Genomic DNA, 25,758 nt, shown 5'->3' on the forward strand with positions numbered 1-25,758 from the left:
GCTGACATCCTCACTGTAATCTCTGAACGTATATACCATTCACTGGACAAAGCGGGGGAGGGCAGAGCTGTAGCTCTAGATATATCTAAGGCTTTTGACAGGGTATGGCGTGAGGGTCTCCTCAGGAAAATTAAATCATACGGTATCACTGGTAGAATACTTAGCATAATTTAATCCTTCTTAGATAAGAGAAAAATCCAGGTTGTCCTCGACGGTCGAACATCTAAACAGTGTGATATAAATGCAGGAGTGCCTCAGGGGTCTATTCTTCGACCTCTATTGTTCCTGATATTTATTAATGACCTCCCCGACAAAACTGCCTCTGAGATGGGTATATATGCTGATGACACTACACTCTATAACAGGCATGACAGGAAAACAAAGGAACACATATCTAAAGAAATGGCAAAAACACTAGAGGATGACCTCCAATCTCTAGTGGAATGGGGACAAAAATGGATGGTCACATTCAATGCTGCCAAGACTAAACTGGTTTCCTTCAATAACTACAAGAAACCTTCTCTGCCACCAATAGTAATGCCCAGTGATTCCCTGTCTGAGAGTACATCTTTCAAACTTCTTGGCCTAACGTTCACAGGAAACATGAGCTGGAACAATTATATTGAAAATATTGCCAGGGCCACTGCGAAAAAGGTAGGCTCTCTCTACCGTGCTAGAAAACTACCGACACCCGAAAGTATCCTGTATCTCTATAAGGCCACCATGTATGGAGTATTGTTATCACATCTGGGCTGGTGCGTCTACTACTAGTCTCTCGCTCCTAGACAAGGTTCAAAAAAGGGTCGCCAATCTGATAGGCCCTGAACTGGCATCTAAGCTTCAGCCTCTGTCCCATCGACGAAACGTTGCATCCCTCTGCTTGTTCTACAAGTATTTTAATGGTGAATGCTCTGACGAACTGCAGACACTTGTGCCCCCACGACGCAGACACCCTCGACAAACCCGACAGGCAGCTAAATCCCACCCCCACACAGTAGAGATCCCTAGATGTAAAAGATCTTTCTACTCCAGTAGTTTCTTCCCCAGAACCGCTAGACTCTGGAATTCCATTCCAGGATCCTGCTTCCCTAACTGTACTGACATGCAGAAGTTCAAGTGCAACGTGAACCGACATCTTGCTGCCCAAATCCCTACAGAGTGCCCCAGTAGTTGCTGACCCTGATAGTAGCCCCCTACACCAAAGTGGCAATTTGCTTTGTTTGGGGTGAAAATGTAATAAAAAAAACAAAAAAAAAAACTGATTCTGCTTAGAAAGACGGGTGAACGCTGCAGCAAGAACAAGTAAAGGAAGGAACACATTTTCCTATTAGTTCTGAAAGTTGTCCACGCTGTTATTGAAAGGATCTAGATTGATAACTTGTCTAAACATGCCTTTGCCTAATCCCAGTACTTGATATCATTTGTATTGTGATCTTAGTTGCTTTATGTGGACCCCACGTGTGAATTATGTTGCTGGCTGCCATTTTCTCTTTAGCAATTAGAATCTACCTTGGAAATGATCTTGAGACTATGAACGATGTAAAATATTTAAAATATTAATGAATTCTGCGTGTCCTCACTAACTGGTTTGCTTGTCCTAAATGCATCAAACTTTCATTATCAACTCCTTTTCTAGGTGGCCATGAGGAAGAGCATTCTACCTGGATAATTCTCATCCTTTGCCAAATGAATTAACTATTCAAAAAAAAAAAAAAAAAAAAATACTATTTAGTGTGATCTTACTTCACATTTGTATTTCAATGGGTGGTCTGAGAGGATTTAAAGACTGAGGAGGGATAGCACCGAAGCACTATCCAAACCTTGACTGGAAGCATATGAATACTGGTTTCCTGAGGAGGCTGAGTGTTACTTAAATTCCAGAGAGAACTGCTGACCGTTATCAACACAAACTACATGGTAAATGGCTGTTGTGAGAAAATCAGAGAGGCAATGGTGATGAAAAGAATCATAAGAATTGGAAATCTAGTAGACTTGTCACTCAGATTCCAAGGAATACAACCCATTTTTATCCATGAGTGGTTACTAGTAATTACTTATGTCATTAGCACCATTATAAAAACAATTTCATAGAAGTCTTTGCTAATATCACCTAAATAGAAAATAAAATTCTGTATTCTTTTATTTAATACATGAAAACAAACATATCAGGTGATAAAGATTAAATTCTCTTTTGTTTAATAAAAGAATATCTCGTGGATAGGAAAGAAGTATTCAAACAGTTGCAAAAAATGTTCACATGACTCCAAAGGCGCATGATTTAAAAATAATTTTTATGTTTATAATAGACTTATTATTCATTTCATATCAATCATGATTATTGTTGGCATTCATTGCCCAAATATCTTTCTAGTTAAAATGTGGGAGGCATCATGTGAAGGTTGCCAACATCTCTAAGAGAAAATGTTTCTGTGGAACAAACTGAATTTGAACTTGGCACACCCAGGTTGTTAGTCCAGGTTATTAACCATTTAGTCACCATCTCCTCACTGTTGTTGAACATCATTCATTTCGAATGAATCAGATGATCATGTTGGCAGTCATTTCTCTCATATCTTTTTAGTGGAAATCTTTCTAGAAAGACATCTAGTACTTACAGGAGGAACCATGTGAAGATTGCCAATGTTCCTAAGTGGAAGTGTTTCTGTGGAATATTTTGGATTGACACAGCCAGGTTGTCAGTCCTTGTTATTAACCACTTTGTCATTGTCACCTCCTTGTTGTTGGACTGATATGCTAATTTATCATGTTTGGTTTAATGTCAGGTTTACATACTGGGTTGTTGGACGGCTTTTAGAAATTGACTTCCAAACTAACTTCTCTCTGTCAAATCTTTTCCTCTGAAGTCCATTCTTATCACTGATGAAAAGTTATTGAATTAAGTGAAAAAAGTATGTATTCAAAATGCTATCAATTATGTAAATTAGACTGCACTGATTTGCATATATGGAAAGTATATCGAATATGTAACAATATTTATGGTCTATCATAAATAGTTCTTGTGCTATTATCAATCTTAATTAAAGGGGATATTTGCAGAACAGGAGACTTTCATGGTATGGCCACATTGAAAGAATGAGAGTTCTTGAGTTAGTAAATGTACAACAATTAGGGTAACAGGGTCAGACTAAAGAAAATATGGGAAGAAGTGATAAGGATGGACTTTTTTTTTTTTTTTTTACTCATATTCATCCCAAACAAGGCACATTGCTGCTGAGATTTAGGATCATGCCTTCAGAGACTCTAAGTAGAGAGTTGGGCAGCAAGATACATGTTCACATTTAAATTTCTGCATATTAGTACAGTTGGAGAAGCAAGAAACAGGGAGAGAATTTCAAAGTCTAGCAGTTTAAAGGAAGAAATTATCAGAGAAGACTCTCCAGCATTGGGGGACCTCTACAGTAAAGGTATGGGATTTTGTTGCTTGTCGGGTTAGTCGGGAAGTATTTATTTCAAGGGGAGCATCAGTGCAACAAATTTGTTGGAGCACATCCCACTGAAGTACTTCAAAATAAACAGATGCAATATTGCGGCAATGGGACAGGAGTTGGAGCGTGGTTGAGAGAAAGGATAAATATTTAGCCAAAGATAGTATAGCTTAGAAGTTAATTTTTAAAAGCCGTCATGCCAATATGTAAAATGGGCGTTAAACCGAATACTCTTCTTGTGTTTTAACATATTTTAAAGCTTTTATTCTGTTTGAAAAACAAGTAATGCCGAGTTGATAAGTTAAACCGACAAAAACATGGCTGACAAGAACGTCTTTTTCGGAGTGTCAATAATGGCTCAAAAGTCCAAAAATAACCAAAATATTGATAGAAATCCACCCAATAAGTATCATGATGAGTTTTCATTTTGGCATTTAACGTGCACCATGGAACTTCCTATAACTTACTGCTTTTAAGGTGCTTATCCAGAGAAAGTGCCATCCTATTTTTAATGGTATTTTCAAGTTAAATTCAAGTTTTACGGTATCTTTTGTTTATTAAATTGTTAGGCCAAATATAATATTATTAAAAACAATATAAGTTGCTAGTCGACAGACCGATTTTTTAATATGTCGTTTTAAGCAAAAACAATATTACATACTTCATTTTCATGTCGAAAATAGTAATATATATAAAAATTACCAAAATTCATTGAGTTGAACATTGTTTTTAATAAAAAATAATCTATCGGTATAGACATCAAATACTGCATGCCATGAGCAATTAATCTAAAATATTCGTTGCGAGTTATGTCCCCTGTATGTGAACTCTTCACTATCTACTTTATAATGCCTAAGAGAAATGCAATTTTACTCGGTATTTCATAAAATTACTTGTAACTATAAATAACTTTCTATTCGATAAATTTCACACATTTTGGACATATTACTATTTTCCGCGTGACAATTAAGCACGTAATATTGTTTTTGCTTAAAACGACATCTTAAAAAAGAAAAACGATCTGTCGACTTTATCTTAACAAGTACCAAAAATAAAATATCAAAACCGGGTTTAAGCAAAAATAAGTTACTTGGAATGAATGCCCAACCCCGTGTCACTCTAAATAATTCAGTAACTGAAATAGGATTTAAACCTGATAAATGTGCCCTCATTATTTAAGGACGTGATGATTGGATTCTCAGTTACTTTTATTCCCAATCTATTTTAAGTGGGGTTTATTTTCCTCAAACTGACCTTTGTAGTAAACTTTGCTCTCGTGGGGAGGGGTAGTGCGCTACTTAAATGTAATACGGAACCTGTATAAAAGGCGTTGTTAGCTGCGTAGATCTTCATTGTCGTCGTAGTATTTTCATTCATTCATAAAAACGAATTCCATGTGATAAACATGTGAAAGGAAACACCCTAAATAGTTTCAGGATTTCTTTTACGTAAATGTATGTTTGCAAGCAAGTTGTTTGTCGCTGGCAAATGGTTAGTTTTCGAGAGAAATAATAAATACGCGTCTTGTAAAAAGAATCACTTAAAAATAACATGGAATACGTCGACGAAGACTCCAATAATATCACGTAAGACTGACATTTTTTTTTATTTGTGTGTTTGTGTGTGTTTATTTTTTTTAGTGGTTCTGGTTCATGTTCCTATAGTCCGAACTTTTTTTTTAAATGTAGTGTAGGTAGATATTTGGGAAGATGTCCACGCGAAATGCAACAAATTACAAAACAATAATAACAAAAATGAATAAATAAAATAAAAACAATTTAGTGTGTGTCTGAAAATATATCGGTAAAAATAACATTTTTCAATGTTTTATTTCTTTGTTTTTGTTTTCGAAACCAGAGTTTAGTTTTCGGTTGTTGTCACTTGTTACCGGTTTCACCGAGCTAACATGGAGGCTCGCTCTGTGTGTATATATAATATATTTAATTTATAGTTTTTATTGCAAAGCAAGAATTCTTTATCGAAAGAATTAATAATTTCTGAATTTTCTTTCCTAATTTATTTCCGGCAGCGGTGTAAGTCTGAATTCAGTTGTCCGACTTGTTTTCTTCTCGCTTTCCTCCCTCTTACTCTTCATCACTCAAAAGTGGTTTCATTAGTTTTATCATCTGGGCAAATTTATTTTAAGATGAGATTATTTCGGACGGCGGACCTGAGCGAGGTCCCCCCCCCCCCGCCGTAAAATCGTAAAATTAATTCCTTTTCAGTTTTCACGCTTTCTTTTTTTCTGCGGAGTATCGTCAATAGCAGACTTAACTTTCATATTAGCAGAATTAAAAATTTAAATAAAAAAAAAGTTTATTTAATGACGTGAGGGATCACTTTACAATTTACAAGTTTATTTAATGACGTGAGGGAATCACTTTACAATTATAACGTTTGAATTTAACCTGCAAAAAAAAAAAAAAAAAAAATGTAAAAGTAGCGCGGTCGCGGTACTAAATGCATAAGCACCTTTTTATTTTTTACAAAAACATTTGAATTATTTACTTTTACACCAAAGCAGTCTATTTTTTTTTTTTCGGTCGTTCTGTCGATTCGAATGACTTGTCACTTATGTCAAGAAAACCATCACTGTGTATCCCACTGTATCCACTTCTTCGTACTAAGTCTTAATTTTACTTAAAAACTACCTTATCTAGCACGAGAGTAAAAAGCTCATCAAATTCGTAATCATTATCAACCAGACCGGGCATTTACCTTTGTTTACACACGAAGTGGGATTATAGCTTCAATAAAGATGAACTTTGTATATGTTTTATTTATTTTGTTACCGCATTGGGATTGAGTTGACCAAACCCGGCACAAGAGTGAATCACGGAGATCAAATGGAAGCTACGAAACCACTAAATTCGGAAATACCTGACCTGCTTGGGCAGATCCATACTGAACCGTGGTCGTCGTAAATAGTGGCTGAATCCGCTTTCAACCCCACCCTTCTGTACCATCCCCCTCTCCACTTTTCAGTCTTTTTTTACAGGAAACAAAATAATTCTCTATATCTAAAATATTTTTTGGTTTGTTTCTGTAACCCTTTTTGTCAGCTATTTGTAATTCAAAATATAGTCATGTTTACAATTTACGCGCATTCGTTTTAGTTTTCCCATATTTTATGTTTGAATTTCATAAATTTTTAATTCAATGTGTAAATATCAAAGTTATGCAGAGGCGAGAAAAGGTTAGGTTTATTGTTCAAGAATCCTTGTTTTTATTTATTTTTTTTAATTTGAGCCATTTTGTGTACTTCAAAATTTAATCTGTACTAATGACACCATTAAAAACAAATTTTACAATTGTATTCCTATATTTCACTATAAATAAAAGTTGGTTTAATTTAATAAAATATATTCGTGTTATCAGCTTTAATTCCAAAAAATGGAAGAAAAAGCATTTTTTTTTTGGTACTTATACAGTTTAGTCCAGACATTAAAAAAAAAAAAAAATATTGAAAAAAAAGTTTAAATTGTATGTATGCGTTATGGGACGAAGTTCTCTGGAAAAAAAATTTCACTTAATTTCATCAAGCATTTTTTTTTTTTTTTTTTTTTTTTTTTTACAGCGAAAAAACAATTTATGATACCGAGCAAAATGTTCGATTTTTAGGAAGAAAAGCTAGTATTAGAGATGAGGAGGGATGTCAGCGCTTTAATTGGAGTTATCTCCCTTTGTCATCTCTAAAATTCAAACAATGTTTTTTAAATCCAAGATGGCCGCCTCCAACGCGCTCTCATAAAACCGTGTTTTTCCGCTGAAAAAGAAAAACTACTTGATGAAATTAAGTGAAATTTTTTGTTCGGAGAACTTCGTTCTATAACGATACATACAATTGAAACTTTTTTTGATATTTTCATTTTTTTAATGTCTTTACTAAGCTGTACAAGTACTTGTTTTTTTTTTTTTTTTTTTTTTTAACCAGTTAAAATCTATTAAAATCCATTATTCTTGAGCAACCTTTTTCCCTAGAAAGATAAAAGCCTGAATTTTATCACATGAAAAGCAAAATAATATAAAGCTTTTTACTATTTTTAATAGAATTTTAAATTTTCTGAAAAAACACCATTCACCGCGATTTTTGTCTTGATGGGACGGGTAACATATTTAAATATCTTTTTTTTGTCTAATTTGCTATAAGAATATATAAAAATATTATAACATAAGTACCTGAATTTCAAATAATTCGATCATTTATCTCATTCTATAGATTTCGCGTGTGTGGGGGTCGTCAGGCCTTTTTAGGAACTAACTTCCTCCACAAATAAATAAAAAGAAAAAGAAAACTTACATGCAAAACAAACGGAGGTTTATTCACAGAAACCAACCATTAACAAATAAAATATAATTCTCTTTATAATGAGTTCAGAAGTCCTTTTTAAGTGTTCGTATAAAAAAAAAAAGGAGAATGTCTTTTTGCTGAACTGTTTATATGTTAAAACATGGTAAGAGAGGCAATAGGTAATGTTCGCCTGTGAAATTGTATGAAGCGCGCGGAGCGGTGAAAATGGAAGAGTGATAGTAACACGCATGGAACGTCCGAATGAGAATGCAGTTGAGAGATTTGATGTTTGTGTGTGCTTAAATACTATTTGGACCGGCTCCCAGCGAGCTTAAAAAGAAAAGTTTAGAAAAATGTCCTTGGAGAAATTCCATTGGACGGAAACATCACGTGGGGTGCTCTGTACTACGTCCGCTCGTTTTGAGTCGATTTAATATATAAGGCCACGCCGGAATTTGCGTGGGAGTTATTTTTTATTTTTCACGCACCAACATAATCATGCTGCGTGCCTAAATTGTATTTATTTTTATAACAATTTTTAATCCGAATCTTAACCGTGTCAACTGGCACACGTGGCAAAATTAAAACCTCCAAAATCTAATGATTGTTTGGAAGAAACTACGCAGCCTTGATAGGACTAAATAAAGTTCATTTCCATGTATTTTTAACATTTATTTTGACGGTTAAGTGAAGAATTAACTTTGTAAGCAATGTATATGTATATGTATATATATATATATATATATATATATATATATTTGTTGCCTACATAATCCTCGAAGTTAAGCAACGATGAGGTTGGCCAGTACCAGATGGGTGACTATTTTAGGAATGCTAGGCGCTGTATGTGTTGGAGACATTTGCATCTAGTATCAAAATTGGTGATCTTGCCATCAGGACCATGTGGTTTTGGACAAGAGTGTGGTAGATGCAAGCCCTCCTCTCCACACTTTAAACTAAGTCGAGCGCAAGTCGCAGCAAAAAACAAATTTTGTAAATGTGAACAACTGTTTGTAGGCTTATGTTTACCCATAGGTGAGGTAATATCATGTATCAACAAATTGCTGAAAGAAATTATTGCATTTTTAGCATATTTATCGATTTGTTTTTTTTTTGTATCAATTCTTCAAAGCATTTCCTATTTAATGGTATATTAGCAATATTCGGCTCACTGAAAGAAAATTATTTTATTTATTTTTTTCACAGATTTAAAAATGTTTTTTGTAGAAATAATAAAAATATATAATTTTTTTGTTTTCTTGTTAATCTGAAAGATAACATATTCAACGAATTTCACACTTCAAAACACAAAAGATGAAAAATTAAACATCTTCAAAATTCGGATTTTCAACCTTTAAAATCTGATATGTACAGTTTTAAAAAATTTTTTTTATTTACAATGCTCATCCTCCCCACAGTACAATATATTTTGTTCAATTTTGGCTGCTTATTTTAAGCATATTTGTAACCACAAATAAAGAAGGCAAAGCAAAAAATATATATATATATATATATATATATATATGCTAGCATGGGTGCCCGGGTGTTTGGAGGCGTATGCTGAGCAAAACTTTTTAACTTTGACCCCTTAAAATTTGTTTTGGGCTTAAATCAAGTTATTAAGTTAGATCCATGTCCAAGGAACCTATATCTAAAATTTCAAGTGCATAGACCCAAAATTGTCGGAGTTTGGTAGAGTTCTCAAAGGTCAAATTGTTGAACTTTGACCCCTTAATCGCCAAATTTCTGGCCAAAAACCGATCACATCGATTTTCCCAAATCTCAGTACCCTGTATATCAAATTTCGAGTCTGTAGACTAAAATTGACAGAGTTATTGCGTAGGGAAATGTACACACACACACGTTCACTTATATATATATATATATAGAGAGAGAGAGATAGATATTATGAAAATAAAAAGTACACCGTTATAAAGTTCATTCTTCACTTAATAATCGGTGAAAATTTTGTATTGATTGGATAATTACTTGATTTTTGGTAGATTTTAAAGAGACTTCATCAAAAAATACTTCCTCCTTCCGTTTTGGCCGTGCCTATCTTTAATGTTTTTTTTTTTTTTTTTTTTGTTCTTTTTTGATTTTACTTATCTCAACTTGATGAGGTGAGATTTCCATTTGTTTAGTTTAACTTTTAGGACAGAAATCTAAAAAGTTAAAACGATTTGAAAAATATTAATGTTAAATGGGTACTCATGTGTTAATTTTTCTTGTCTTACACTGTAATCAAATGATTAAAATTTTTGAACACCAAAAGAAGACTATAAAGACGGAGACAACTCCTACATGAGTACCTTTAAATGTAGGCTTCGTCAAGTTTAAATTAATTAGTATTTCAGTTACCCAAATTTAAAAGCAAATGGTTTTCATTACTCAAAATAAAAAAGAAAAACAATTTTACTCAAAGCAATATTTTAGTTTAGAATTCACCCTAAAAAAGGAAAAAAAAAAAAAAAAATCTTTATTCTGTATGTACCTGTCATAGAACGAAAATATATTAAACAGATTACGTAAATTGGTCTTTTTTTTTTTTTTTTTTTTTTTTTTTTTTTAAGTAAGACAATTACTTTATGATTTGGAAGACTTAAATGAGCTTTTCCCCTGCCGTAAAATTAATTCATTTTCGTATATTTTTCTGCAGATTATTGTCGATAACAGACTTTCATTAAAGGAAAAAAAAATTCTTTTTAAGTTTATTTAATGACTTTTAACGTGGGAGATCACTTAAATTATAACGTTTGTAATGACATATGGCTGGAACAAATCTTTAGCAGAAACATTTTTGTAGCGATCACTGTTCAACGCTCACGAGTATCAGAATGCGTAAATGTTGCAATTTAACTACCCGCACGCATGAAACAAAAGAACTATGTTAGGTTTCCATGCGTAGTGATAAAGCAAACTGGCTGGAACGTTTAAGAACATCATTATATAAGGATTTGCTGCGAAAATCAAATCATTTTATTCCAGTTTTTCTCTTGTCTTCCCCAGAACTGGATGTTAGGATAACTCTACCATTAGAAGGTGTTAAAATCCTCACTCTTGAATTTGCACTTCATGCACATGAAGCCTAATTCTCATCATGGAAAATTACCACATCAAACGAGAATTTAATTCTTTTAAACAATGTTATTTCGAACTACTGTTTCTTATGTGATGAACACGCACGCACACATTTCGCTTTTTCTCTCAGAAAATAATCGCCTTAATTTCAAGCCACATATGACACTGTTTATAAAAATCAGTAATTTTAAACTTCATGCTATTTTCACGAAATTCTCATTTAGCTAGTCCTGCATAATGAACACTCCTTACAAGAAAATGCTTGCGTTAGAACGATTTGAACTTTTATTCCTAACACGTAAATAAATGTTGTTTATTTCATATTAATACAGTGCTTTCAAGTTCTTTGTCAAGTGTTATTTTCCAAAGTTATTTCTATATCTTTATTTTATTTATATAAGAATGTGATCTGGCGACATCTTTCTATTAATCGTCGATCTCGTTAAATTTACCTTTAACGGTCCTGCAGATACCCTACTACTTTCGACTTAGATTCCTGCACCTGCAACCTCAGTCCTAAAAATTGATAGATCCGATTATAAATTGGTGAATGCTGTCTCACACCCTTACAAAGTAATGACTTCCGACCAAAGTTCCTATACGTTCTATCAAATTGATACTCCACTTTTCAGTCAATCAGCAAAACCCTCCTTATTAAGCTATTTTTGTGGTGTGTATATGAAAAATTTAATAGAACGTTATAATTTAAAAGTGATCCCTCACGTTAAAAGTCATTAAATAAACTTAAAAATTTTTTTCCTTCTAATATGAAAGTTAAGTTTGTTAACAACGATAATAATTTTATGGCAAGGAGGAAAGCTCCTTCAGGTCCGCCTATGGTTTTTAGCGATTAATAGCATATTGTAGCCATTACAAGACTGATTTTAAAATCTTGGTAGTTCGAATTGAGTTGTCCCTATTATTAAATATGACGGATCAAAACAATGTTTCACTTCCTCATAAAATTTGATTTTAAAAAATTTTAAAAAAGCTAGTTGATAAATTTATGTGATTTTTAGAATATGACATTTTCATTCTGTGACTGGTACGTAGAGCGCATAGATTTTTTCTGTATCTTTGTTTTTTAATTAGATTGAATAACAAGTTTTATTGTACAAGAATCTTGTCAGAATGAATGTTCAGCAGATGAAACCAAGTATTATGGTTTATTTGTGTCCTTAAACTAAAGATAACACCTGATTTTTTTTCAAGAAGCTGCTAATCTAAAAAAAATAATAAAAAAAACATTAACAATATCATTGTGTTAAAATTACATTTGTGAATAACTGTCGCTAATTCTTTGGGCGATGTCAACTTTGGAGATTATCACCCAAAAAAAGAAAAAAAATACAACAATTTTGATCAGCTGAGGATAATAGCAAAATTGTTTTTCTATTTTTAGTATTAATCTTTTTACAATAACAAAACATTGGTTTACTGATTGCTATTAGAAAATTTAAAATCTTTTTCTGAAGTTATGCACGATTATTTTCGATGATCAGGCATTGTAACGTACTAGAAGGTGGCCTACACCAATAGAAGGCCGTTCCACTAAAGTTACATGACCTGCTGACGCCACAGAATAAAGTACAAATAGTTTGTCTTCTGTTTTAATGGATGACATCATTCTCTGGTTTTACTTCAGCATTTATGACCTCATAAAGTGATGTTACAGATGTTGTGTCCTAAAGTAAGCATTCCGGTCTAAGTCGACCTTTTCTCTTGGCATCAAAATCAAGTCTTGTCCATTTCTGAAACCGCTGTTTCCCTATTGATTGCAGTATGTTCTCCCAGGTTTTTCCTTCTTTTTAAGAAAGGGTTAGTTAATTGCTAATTGCCTGAGACATCCCCTACTGGGGGAATGTCGACGGGGCTGCTCAGGCATTTTTTGAAGGCCACAGTACTCCTCAGGGACACTGGCTCTTTAATCCTACTTTTTAATCCTAATGTCATATCTTCTTGCTGAAGGAGAGATACATACCTGACAGGAAACTAGTTACTACCGGGAGAGAATAAAATTTTTGAAATGTTGGAAATTGGTCTGTGATAGATAAGGATTGATAATTTGTATTTGAATTGTTGGGCTAATGTTGTTATGAGTTTTATTTGCACAACATTTTGACCAATAAATGATTTCAGACTCGACAAAATTCATCTGAAGAAGGGCGGAAGTTATATCAGACAAAATGTGTGAAATACACTCAAGTTAAGAACAGTAGTTTGAATAATCCAAATAATCCAAATTTTAGATCCTTAAATTTTGATAACTATTGAATCACTTGGAATATTTGTATAATTCAAGCAGTTTTGAACTCCATTTACACAGTTCTTTATAACTGATTAAATAACCTTCCTAAAAACTATAAAATTGGAAATACTACCTGACTTGTTTTGATTCCCAAAGTATTAATTTTTTATGTCCATTTGACTTTTAATTCAATTTATACATGCACGAAACATCGATTTCAGACCGTTAAACTATCATAAAATATAAATGTTTCAATTTTATGAGAAAAATGTCATTTTGGGATTTTGTCAAAATGTTACATTGGCTATAAAATGTTTCTCCATTTTTTTTTTATTTATTTATTTATTTTTTTATAATGCACACATTATAGTGGATTGACCCCCCCTCCCAGTGATCACTCTTTTTTTTAGTTGAAGAATGAGGACTTAGAATTGTGTCAGAGTTAATCATTCCTACTCTCTCACTGAAATTTGTAATGAAAGATAAAATGACTTATTAGAAACTTTGAATTTGAATAAAATAATTTTTTTAAATGTAATATACTTGTCAAAGATACAAGAGAAATTGGAGAATTTCTATGGAGAAAAAAATATAACCAAACAAAGTTAATAGGTTTCTTAAAAAAAATTATGAACTAAACAAAAAGAATGTATGTAATAAAGGATGATCTTATTTCGAGACCTGCCAAATTCTGATAATGTTTTTGTCAGGAATACTTGTTGAAATTTTAATTTTTGAAAAAAATGAATTAAGAATTACCAGCTATTAAAAGATAAACAAAATCTCAGTGTCTACCAATGGGCTTTGGTGAATTAGCAATCTAGTTGCTTTTCCATTCTCCCTCTTTCTTTTTGTATACTTCTATCTACCTTTCTATATCCCTCTCTCAACTTTTCACTTTCAAGAACTATATAAAGCTGTATAATTTTTCAAACATTAAATTGTTAAAAAAATTCCATCATTAAATAAGGAACCCTATGCCCTTTAAAATCCAACCAGTAACAATATTATCGTTTTTAATTCAATTTTTTACATTTATTCTGTTTAATTTTTGGAGTGGAGGTCTAATGATGTGCTCGACATTGATTGGGTGAGAAAGGATGTATGAAACATGAAATCTATTACATTCTCCTGGACTCAATGAAGATCTCTGTTCACTCCTGTTTTGAGACAGAAATGCTTTATTAACATTTATTTTTTTAAAAATTCTGTGATTTTTGAATCCTAAGCATATATTTTTTATGGATGTCAAGTATCAATGCAGAACCCTAAGATAATATTGTTTCCCCTTTGATCAACATGAAATATACATGAATATAGTTATGGGAGTCTATCCTAGGAGGAATTTGTGAACAAATGAACAAAATCAAATAAAAAGACAAAAGAATTGTTTTTGCCATTAGAAAATAGGCACAAATTTTACTGATTATGATATTTCCAAAAGTTCCAATTTTTTTTTTTTTTTTTGTTCCCGATTCTGCTTTAGATTAATTGTATCAACATTGTTCCATATATAAATGAGATTTGCCCAAAAAGTTCTTTAAGAAATGCAAAATTTAGAATAAATTGGCAAAATGCCTTTGAAATCATGTTTAAGAAGGAAGTATTATATTAAAATTAATTGGATTTTTTTAAAACTTTACTTTTCTTATTAATTTTGTCTAGAAAAACAGCCAGCAGAGAAAGTGTTTTTTAGTAATTAAAAATGCTTCTAAGAGCTTTCTTGTCAAATCTCATATTACCGCGACAATGAGCTTAAAAAACAAAAAGTTCAAACTGAAGAGATATTTGTCACATTACAGCATGTAACATCTGAACATCACTTTGATAACAACACAAGCCAAAAACATTTCTAATTTTACAAAAGAAAAAAAAACAAAGAAAAAAACACTCTGAATATTTTACTAATTAAAGTTCATTAATTTACAGTGTTTTGTCAACTTGATGGTTAAATATGATTAAATGTGTACCCATTTTTGCATTAAATACTAATCCCCTATTAATCACAAACTGTGCATACAACAGATATCATAATACTTAGTTTGCTGCACTTTATAACAAAGGTTCATACAAAATTTCAGTCAGATTGGCTCAGTTTCTGAGAAAAAGTGGAATAGACAGAAAGGCTAAGAGAATATTATGGAATTATTCAGGACTAAGAACTGTATGAGATTCCATGTAAATGTGGAAAACTATACAAAGTTGAGATATGTCACGCACTAAAATTGAGGTTAGAAGAACATCAAAAATCCATGATATGTGAAGGGATTGAAAAGTTTGGTATGGCTGGAGGTAAAAGGGAAACCATCTATTATGTGACTTTAAAATTGTGGACAAAGAATAATGGAGTGTAATATGATACAAAGAAGCAGCACATATGCTGAGTAACAATCACCTACTAAGCAGACCTAGTATAGAATTTAGCACAATATGAAAACCATTAATTTTAAAGAATGTGTGTGTGTGTGTGTGTGTGTATATATTTAGGCAGCGAATCATTATCCAACCATGTCTGGTTAAATACGACAGTTTTTTTGTTTTTTTTTCTGGCAATATTCTCAATTCGATGGGCACTTTTAGTATCTGAATCTTCTAAATCTCTTTCTAACATGTCCTGAACTATTCTCATCTTCAGTCTTGCCTCCGTTAGGGTCTTCCGATCATTCATTTATTTCGATATCAAAACTATCTCTATGCTCCATGTTTAAAAAGAATGCATCCGCTATAGCATTTGACACAACTGATTAGTTAACCATCGTACTCTCTAAGAAATTCTAACAGAAACCGAACAACCAGCCTTCGTACACCCCTGAATGTGCTGCCACCATTGCACATAAGAACCATTACTTCAATTGCTTTCAATGCAATAGATGATTTGAAATTAAAGTATTCTTTAGAATTGCCAGTAATTACTGCAAAAGGATAAAAAATGCGAGAGTCACATGTTCAGTCCATCAGGTCCAAAATAGAAAAACAGAGACTGAGCTCCCATGAGTTTTGGCAAATAATAAGGTCCTGAGCAGATGTGCATCATCAATCCCAATCATCATTAGCAAGCCTGAGGTAATTTCGTCAGCAGCTGACAAATTCAATCTCTTTGCCAAGAACTTTACAAGCAAATGCAATCTTGTGCGACCAGGACCTCTTACCTCCTGAATTTCCCCCCAAGACAAATAACAATCTGAGTGACATCCACATATCTGTTCATGATGCTGCTACTAAAGAACTTTGATACCAGCAATGCAACTGGTCCTTACAATATTCAAGTCATAGTACTCAAAAAGTTGCAACCAGAGTTGGCATCCATCCTTGCAAAATTATTCAACCAATGCCTAAAGAAGAAATGCTTACCAACACCTTGGAAAATCATATTAGTCTGCTTAGTATTTAAAAAATTCTGGAGATCGGTTTTCTGCATCTCAGTACAGATCAATAAGTCTTATGTGTGTCATGAGTAAAGTGTTTGAATCTGATAAATAGACAGGGTTGGCACAGGAAAAGTTTTTGAATTTTGATTTTTTTGCTTTGAAAAGATCTTATTTCTATTATCTTGAAAAATCCTTGAATATGGAAAATGTCTTGAAAATGCCTTAAAAGTTGTATTCTTTATGTCCAGTAAAAATTTGTTGAAAAAATCAAATCAAAATAAATAGGATAAAAATTGCTACCTCCATGTTTAAAAATGATGTGTCCTCTATAGTATCAGACCTGACCGAATGGTTAATTGTAGGCATAGACCGATTCATACCATCTAAAAAATTCCAACAAAAACCTACCAGCCAGCCATGGTTCTCTCCAGAATGTGCTGCTGCCATTGCGCACAGAAATCACTTTTTCCATAGCTACCAACGTAATAGATGCACTGAGACTAAAGCTGCTTTCAGGAACGCTAGCAACCACTGTAAAAGAGTAATAAAAAATGTAAGAGAGCTATATGCCCAGTCTGTTAAATCCAAAGTAGCTGATCAACGGCTTGATTCCCACCAGTTTTGGCAAATAACAAATAGGATCCTGAACAGAAGGGTGCGTTCTATCCCAACCATTATCAACGGACCAGAGGTCATCTCCTCAGCTTCAGACAAGGCCAAACTATTTGCCAAGAACTTTGCAGCTAATTCTACCATATGCGACGAAGGCCATCAACTCCCCATATTTCCTCCTATAACACAGAACATGCTAGGTAACATACAAATATCTGTGCATGAGGTCGCTAAGCTAATCAAGAACCTTGATTCCAGTAAAGCTACTGGCCCTGACGGCATCCCAATTATAGTGTTAAAAAAGCTTCAACCAGAACTTGCTCCCATACTTTCGAAACTGTTTACGTGTTGCCTTAAGGAGAAGTGCTTTCCAACACCTTGGAAAACCTCATCAGTATGCCCTGTATTTAAGAACTCAGATGATAAGTCATCTCGCTCTCAGTACAGACCAATAAGTCTCCTGTGTGTCATGAGTAAGTTGCTAGAATCCATATTAAATAGAGAAATAGTCAACCACCTCAGCAGAAATAACCTTCTTAGTGATACGCAATATGGTTTCCGTTTTGCAAGATCTACCGCAAATGTGCTAACGGTTATATCTCATAGGATTAGTGAATCTCTTGACAAAGGCTTCCTTTCCAGGGCAATTGCTCTTGACATATCAAAGGCCTTCGACAAGGTACGGCATAAAGGCCTGCTTCACAAGATCTCCAGCTACGGTATAACTGGAAATGTTTTCTCAATCATTAAATCATTTCTCTCTGATAGGCTCATAAGAGTAGTGGTTGATGAACAAAAATCAGAGGCCTGCAGTATTAATGCTGGAGTCCCTCAAGGGTCCATCCTGGGCCCAACTCTCTTCCTGATCTACATCAATGATCTCCCTAAACACATACTTAAATCATTCGTTGACATCTATGCTGATGACACGACCATCTACAGCAACACATCAAAGGCTGTAAATGACAAAGTTCTCTCTGATTCTCTCTCTTCTGATCTCAAACGAGTGGTTCAGTGGGGGAAGATGTGGCTGGTTACTTTTAATGCATCTAAAACCAAACTCCTATCTTTACATCATCAACGCTCTGATCCCCATCTGGCATCAATTGAAATGGATGGCTCTCGTCTAGGAGAAGCCCCATGTTTTGACAAGCTTCTGGGCTTGACCTTCACTCCTGATCTGAAATGGAACACATACATCAAGTCTGTTGCTAAGGTCGCTGGAAAGATGGTGGGATCCCTTTACTGCTCCAGAAGAAATCTCACTACTGATGCAATTCTCTATCTATATAAAAGCCAAGTACGTCCAAGGATGGAATACTGTTGCCATATCTGGGCAGGAGCTGTTAAAAACAGCCTATCCTGCCTTGATAGAGTACAAAATAGACTTTGTGGCTTAGTGGGGGGGTGCCCTTTTCTCTTCCCTGCAGCCTCTTTCCCACAGAAGAGATGTTGCAAGCTCATCTGAACTCCAATCTCTGGTCCCCCCTCGCCAGTCTTTTACAAAAAACACCCGTCTAGCTGAATCCTGTCAAAAATTTTCCCCACTCTTTATCTATGCCTAAATCAAAACGTAGATACCATGAACAAAACTTCTTTTTTAGAACTGTACGCCTGTAGAACTCTGTTCCATCTGCCTGCTTCCCTCCTGACTACAACTTGGATGTCTTCAAGTCCAACGTAAACAAATTCCTGATGAACCGCCGCCTTAAGTAGACACTTTAAATATCCACACTAACGTACTGTACTTACAATAACCTTTATCCCTGAGTGGCTTCCGGGCCTTGATAAGTGGTGACACCTTGTAAAAAAAACAGTAGCAGAAACTTGCCATGAAACAAGCGAACAACAGTAGATGTTGTGTTTTGAAAGAAACAACTTACGTTATTATAGGCTTGTATAGTGAAGTAATCCATTTTGGATAAAGTTAACGTCAGTTATCAAGAAAAAACATGCCTTTCTAGGGCCTTCCTCATCTTAGTTTTTTACTTGTATAGAATGGTGTTTATCATTTTTTGGGAGGGGTATTTCATTGCATTTCTTAGTTTATTCACTAATAAACTGTTTTTGGGGTGTATTTAATCTTACAGATAATATTGGGCCATCAGGAGAGAATATGCACCATTTCGGGGCCTTCCTCTTTACAGCTTGTTCCCGTATTGGGACCCCCCCCCCCACCTCACTGATGTGAGGCCAATTATCTGAATTGCATTTGAATAAACTGCTCAATACAATAAAAATAAAACATTTGATAATTAAACGGTTCCTATTATGAGCAATGGCTTTGCGCATGTCATTCAATGTTCAAAGACTACGTCTGACATGTTTAAGACTCGCTCATATTGAAGAAAATAATAATAATAAAAAACAATAATAATAATAACAACAATAATAAAATTAAATAAATATATATATAACATTAATAAAAAAAAATATATATATACATAAATTAAAAATAGATAAATCCACTCACAGATAACTACACTGTAGGCACTTACTACCATATCACGTGGTATCCCTTTTTGCCTAGAGTGTAACGTAACCTTCATGGGTCAGCTCTCTTTTTAGATTTTCATGTTTCTCTATCTTTTATTGATGTTTTCTACCCGGCTCTAAGGTATTGTAAATCCAATCAAGATGAGCCTTTTCCTTGTTACGGCTTGTTCACGTATTGGCCATACTTGCTGATGTGAGGCTTAATTACTGAATTGCATTTGAATGAACTGCTCAATACAATAAAAAATGTTTAATGATTTAGCATTTCCTTTAATGAGCAACTGCTTTGCACGCGTGACGTTTAAATTTTCAAAAACTGCATTCATTAACTTAAGAGGCACTCATATCGAAAAGAATAGAAAAACAAAAGAGAAAAAAGAAAATAAAAAATTAATAAAAATAAAAAAGTATAAGTAAATTAAACCAACAAAAAAAGAAAATCATTAAATAAATGAATAAATCTAATCAGAGATAACTGTACTGTGGTTGCTTGCTACCACTCATGCGGTATTCCTTTTTACTCGGAGCCACATTGCACATTGTTCAGTTACATCTATGAGGCATTTACTAGCTGCAATTCTTTTTCAGCCTTTAATTCCAAACTGTCTTAAAAGTTGATATAAAGAGCCTGCAATGAAACCTCTTGCTCCAATCTCAAGTTTTCGCTCTTTGGATAGCCTCCCATATCATACTCCAGACAACCTTTTTGCATGGAAATATTGCTATATTTATTTGATAGTAGGTATTTTGTTAATCTTGAAGGCATTACTACGAAAAATATTTTTCCTTTTATGTTAAGTGATTGGCCAAAATTGATTTATAACTTCTAAGTTTTGCTCCTTGGGTATGTACACACCATCTGCTTTCATCCACTGATTACTGGCATGATTGTTTTTTTCCATGCCAACCTCTATTAGATCATTTTTAAAATATTAATAAAATGCAATTAAAATATTTATTAAATATTGAAAATTGAAATGCATTGTTCTGAAATTGTGTTATGGATACAAAAGTACCATCCCTTTATCATGAAAGTACCTGCTGCTTTCCATATAATAACATAGGGTAGTGTCATGATGAAGGGATGTAACTTGTAGCCACAATACCAGAAATTCAAAATCTAAAAAGTAAAACAAACATAGCATAAATCAATCTACAATATTAAAATAACATTTCATCGTGCTTGGTTGGTCCAATATAAGTGGGTCAGGGAATGTAAATATTATTGACAGGCATATAGTTTTGTCTGTAAAAAGGTATTTCTTTTGAGCAAAATAGGTGAAAGTGCCCAGAAATTGCATATGGTTGGCACTAACTACAAAATGAAAGCTGTAAATAGTGGGCCAGTTTTGTTGCGTGTTAGAAAACTTCATGTAAATAACTGACCTTTTAAAACTGAAATAAAGAGATAAATGAAAATGACTTTTCTTGTTGCTGGGAAAATGGTTGTGTCATTCTACCACTCCAGAAGGTATCTCACTCCTGATGCAATCGTATACCTGTATAAAAGCTAAATATATCCCCAAATTAAATATTGTTCCCCACAGAAGAGATGTTGCAAACCTGGCTCTGCTCTATCATTATTTTCATAGCAAGTGCTCATTGGAGCTTCATGGTCCTCCCATGCCAAACTCTCACAAAAAGCAATCGCAACCACTGTCAACAATATCCCCCACTCTCTATATGTGCCTAAATATAAGCACAGAGGCTATAAACAAGTCTTCTTTCATAAGACTGTGTGACTGTGGAACTCTGTTGTGCTAGCCTGCTTTCCAGCTTGCAACAAGGTCATCTTCAATTTCAATGTAAAGAAATTCTTGTTGAGCTGTCGTCTTAGTCAATTTCTACCTAATTTCCAGCACTATACATGCATTAACAATTATCCCCAAGCCTTGATAAGTGCCCACCCCCCCAAAAAAAGCCTTTCCCAATTATATAAGTGATTATGGCTCTTACATCTCTAAGCTTATGTAGGATTCTAATTTGAGTCTGTCTATATCATTATAACTGATTTACACCGATTAATAAATTCTGCTCACAGAATGTAAATTCAACTGATGTTGCATTTTGTATAGTTTTACCAACTCCAACTCCAGTGACCTTTTTAATTGTTTTTAACTTCATAGTTATGATTTTACAACCCCCAAAACTATGTAGACTAAACACTCAGCTTAAAAGAGCTAACTCTTCCAGCCTAAATTCTTTTTTCACTCATAATAATTTATATTACCTATATATTATTTACTATTTTAAAGGAACTGGAATGTTTTTCAAGACTCTTGTAAATTGTTTTTCTGTTTAATTCCCAAATATTCAAAGCAAGCAGAAAGATTGATTTCTTAAAAATATGTGTAAATGGAGATTACATAACTGTTATGGGCTTTAAATATATTGTTCTTACAAAATTTCAATTTGTGGTTTTGTAATAAATAGAATTTTATACAGACTAATAATTTAAATTTTCTTTTGCAATTATTATAATTAATAATTTGGGGGGGGGGGGGGGTATACGGTAATCCATTTGAATCCCTTCCTTTGTATATTTTGAAATTAAAATGGAAAAACATGCTTCTATTTGCTTTTTTAAATGATAACTCCCGAGTCTTGCTAGTGATTTACCCTTGATTCTAAGTGACAGCAAGTCTACTCAGATATTCCAAGTTTTTATTTAGTTAGTATTTTTCTTTCATAGCAGATTTTACTACCTGGGTAGTTTCAACTGGTTTTCATTTTCCATTTTTCCTAAATTGTTTGTCTCCTTTTTTTCTCTTTCCCTCATCACTCTTATTCTTTGCCCTTTTCATGTTTTCTTTTAATTTGTGCATAATAAACGTTAAATAGAGCACAATTACAGGTTAATTACTGCAAAGTAAAAATAGTAATTATATTTTTAAATGCTTGTAATTATATACAATCTACGAATGATTTCCTGAAATGCTTTAGACATTTCTAGCAATAAAATGCTTGAGAAATGCTTGAACTTTTTTCTACAATTTATAAAGTGATACAATCTTTAATGAGTTCACTTAAAAGAAATATTTATTTAAAAAAAATTTTTTTATGATTCATTACTTTTTTGGAGGGTCAATTTTTTTCTAGTTTCTATTCAAGGAAATTTACTGAAATAAGTATATTTTTATATTAATCTATATAATGAATGTATGTATCCGGCTTCTTCACTAATCACATGTGCAAATTGAATTTTTTTACAACTACTAGGGTTTTTCTTATTTGGTTGGTTTTGTCTTTTTCTCCTAGAAGAGAGATAAGGAAAGTTTTGTACTTGTCTTTGGTTTTGTTTTTATTTTAAGTAATGAATGGTAAGTAAATTGTGAAACAATAGTGAGTGGGCAAAACCTGCTAGTTGTAAAATTACTTTTAAATTGGTTGTAAGTTTGCATCAATACTGAGACAAGGATTGATTTAGGCTCATAGACAGCCAGACAAATATTACCTTCTTTGAATCCCTAAAAGGCAATGAGTCAAATTAAAAAAAAAAAAAAAAATTGGTAATTTAAGAGACGTAAAGAATTTGAAAAAAAAAAATGTAAGATCTATGACATATTCTTCAAAGTTGAGTTCTTAAAGTACTTCATTTCATTTATGTATATTTTATATACAGTGGTTTTTGATGTAATTAAAGTTAAGCATTTTGGAAAATAAAACAAGTGCATGTAGAGCAAATAAATTTTCAAGTTTTCAATGATGTTATACAGTTTTGACTTCAAGAAATGCCTTGACGAATCCTGCTTTCATAATGGTTTGAAAATTACCTTTTTGGTATCAGTATTCAAGAATTCTGATGAGAAAAAAAAACAAAGCACAAATTGACCTGCTCAATGATCGCCCAATTAGTCTCCTCCCTTACTTTGCCAAAATCATTTAAAAAATCAATTAAAAAAAAAAAGAAAAAAAAAAAGCGTAACTATATTTGAAAATACAAAAAAAAAAAACGTAAATATGTTTGAAAAATATATTAATTTATAAGTAAGCAGTTTTGAAGAATAGCGGAAGTATTGCGTCCATTTTATGCTTTCATACTTCAGTTTTTTTTCTTTTTTTTTTTTTTTTTAAGAGGACGGTCTACCTCACATTCTAGGAACCTGTACAAATACATATATAAATATCATATATTTAATGCATTCATTGTTTATGCATTTACTTGTAGATAAAATAGTTATCCATGAACATGTGACTTTTGGTAACAAAATGAATAAAAATCTTTTCTTTCAAACATTTAAAATTTAAAACTCCATAACTTTTTCTTTATATCATGAGTTCCAAAATAGAATATTATTTTTTGTTGTAATATAAATATCAAATAGTTCTTTTTTTTTTTTTGTTTTTCAAATGAGTACATGTGTACTAATGATATGACTGACATTTTTTTTTTTTTTTTTTTTTTTTTTTAGATGTAAAAAAATTACTTAACAAAAAGCCAATGTTACTGTTTAGATATTTCAGACTTTCAAAAGACCTTATAAAGAATCTAGTGGTCACTTCTGAATAGCTTGACTTGTGAATTAAGATATAATATTAAAATTTGACCTCAATAGGTTGGAATAACTACAAGAGAGAAGAATAATGGTGATGTAATTAAGATATTCAAAATAATTAGATTTCTTAAGAGTTTATATACTTTTTATGCAAATTGCTTAATCAAAATAAGTATCTTTATGTAAATCATTTTAAGAATCTACTGGATAGAACAATTGGATCATCAAAAAGCATGCCCCCATTGCCCCTCCCCATTTATATAAAACTATATCTTTTAAGAACTGATGACATTGTTTTAAGCCAAATATTGACTTTTAGGTTTATCAAAAGGGAGGAATTATTTTTTATTTTTTAGATAGAAAAAATGTCTATTTTCAACTACGAATATTTAAAAATGAAACTTTTATTGAATACTAGCAGGGGTACCCGGCGTTGCCCGAGTGTTTGTTTCCGACACGGGGGGGGGGGGAGTTTAAAAAAATGTTATGGTAGGTAAGTAGGAAGGATCAAACCCGGAGTCATGAGTAAAAGTAGGAAAATAAAGTGTGGAAAAAAAAAAACAAAAAAAAAAACATCTGCAACGATAACAGTTCGGCCACCAAGAAAAGTCCATTCCAGTTGTTTAGGAAAAAAAAAAAAAAAAAAAAAAAACGACTACGGTAGGTCGGCGCGAACGTGAAAATATGTGAATTGTCCAGCACGCTAACCACTACGCCACAGAGCACTGCAGCTTAGTTTAGTGATTTTAAATAACTTCACATGAAAGAACTACGAAGCCAAACCGGTGTTCTCTTCTCAACTGTTCCTTGTGAACGATCCCCAAATTATATTTGCATGAAATATCTTGATTTTTAATCCTAATAAGGTCAAAATCCGACGGGGAAAAAATGAGTTCATTTTATTTATATAGAGATTAAACACTTGTGCCTTACTTTCATTCTAGGCATACAATGTCTGGAGTAAATCTGGATCATCGTGTGAAGCGATTATCTTATCCAAAGGATTTTACTGTTGCAACTCCAGAAGAATTCGTTAAAAAATTTGGAGGAAACAAAGTTATCAACACTGTGAGTATAAGTTTTTTGTGCATGTTTTTATAATGAAAGTAATTTATTTTTTATCTTTTTGTTTATATTAATGTTGGATACCATTCAATGAGGCCTATGATGTTGTCCACCTTGTCTTGCGGTTCTGAAGATATTCTGCATTAATTCATTCCTTGAGAAAGAGACCACAAATATTTTACTTAACATATTTTTTATTTAATTGCATGGATATCCATTTTTGTTTAGCTGAGAGTGGTTTCTGCCTCGTTTATTCCTTATAAAAGGCTTAGAACCTAGCAAGGTTTGTATTTGTAGTTTACTCAGTAACTGATTATTCAACTTTAAATCCATTTTATATCATATAATTAAACTAAACAATCAGATTCACTTAGCATATATGAAGACATGTCTGATTCCAAACATTATCAATAATACTTAATCTTTTTACATTAAACGAAAATTGTACTATGTAACACTAGCTATACCTACCTGGTGTTGCTTAGTAGTGTTTGTACTTGAAATTTATTTTTTTTATTGTGTTTTTAAACTATGTTGTTTGAAACAAAGAAGTAATTCTGTATTGAAAAATGATTTATGTCCTTTTTGATAGTGTCCATATGAAAATACAGATTAAACTATTTTCAGTAAGGAATTAAATCAAATTTCATTTTCT

General features: G+C 32.8%; 1 protein-coding gene across 7 annotated transcripts in view; it reads left to right on the plus strand.

Moving 5' to 3' along the window:
• The window catches only part of LOC145247998 (acetyl-CoA carboxylase-like), a 248,546-nt gene that overhangs the window by 76,871 nt on the left and 145,917 nt on the right, over positions 1-25,758 (plus strand). For 4 of the 7 annotated variants that reach the window (XM_080109676.1, XM_080109675.1, XM_080109673.1 and 1 more), the window contains exon 3: positions 24,983-25,106. In XM_080109676.1, coding sequence (XP_079965802.1) covers positions 24,983-25,106 — 124 coding nt within the window. Of the gene's footprint in view, positions 1-4,697; positions 5,033-12,566; positions 12,599-24,982; positions 25,107-25,758 lie in introns of those variants that run through there. The other 3 variants (XM_080109677.1, XM_080109678.1, XM_080109679.1) reach the window with 2 other exon arrangements.

Source organism: Euprymna scolopes, chromosome 26 (assembly GCF_053919585.1).
Source record: "Euprymna scolopes isolate OS-2025 chromosome 26, ASM5391958v1, whole genome shotgun sequence".
In the NCBI taxonomy this organism is placed as follows: Eukaryota; Metazoa; Mollusca; class Cephalopoda; order Sepiida; family Sepiolidae; genus Euprymna; species Euprymna scolopes.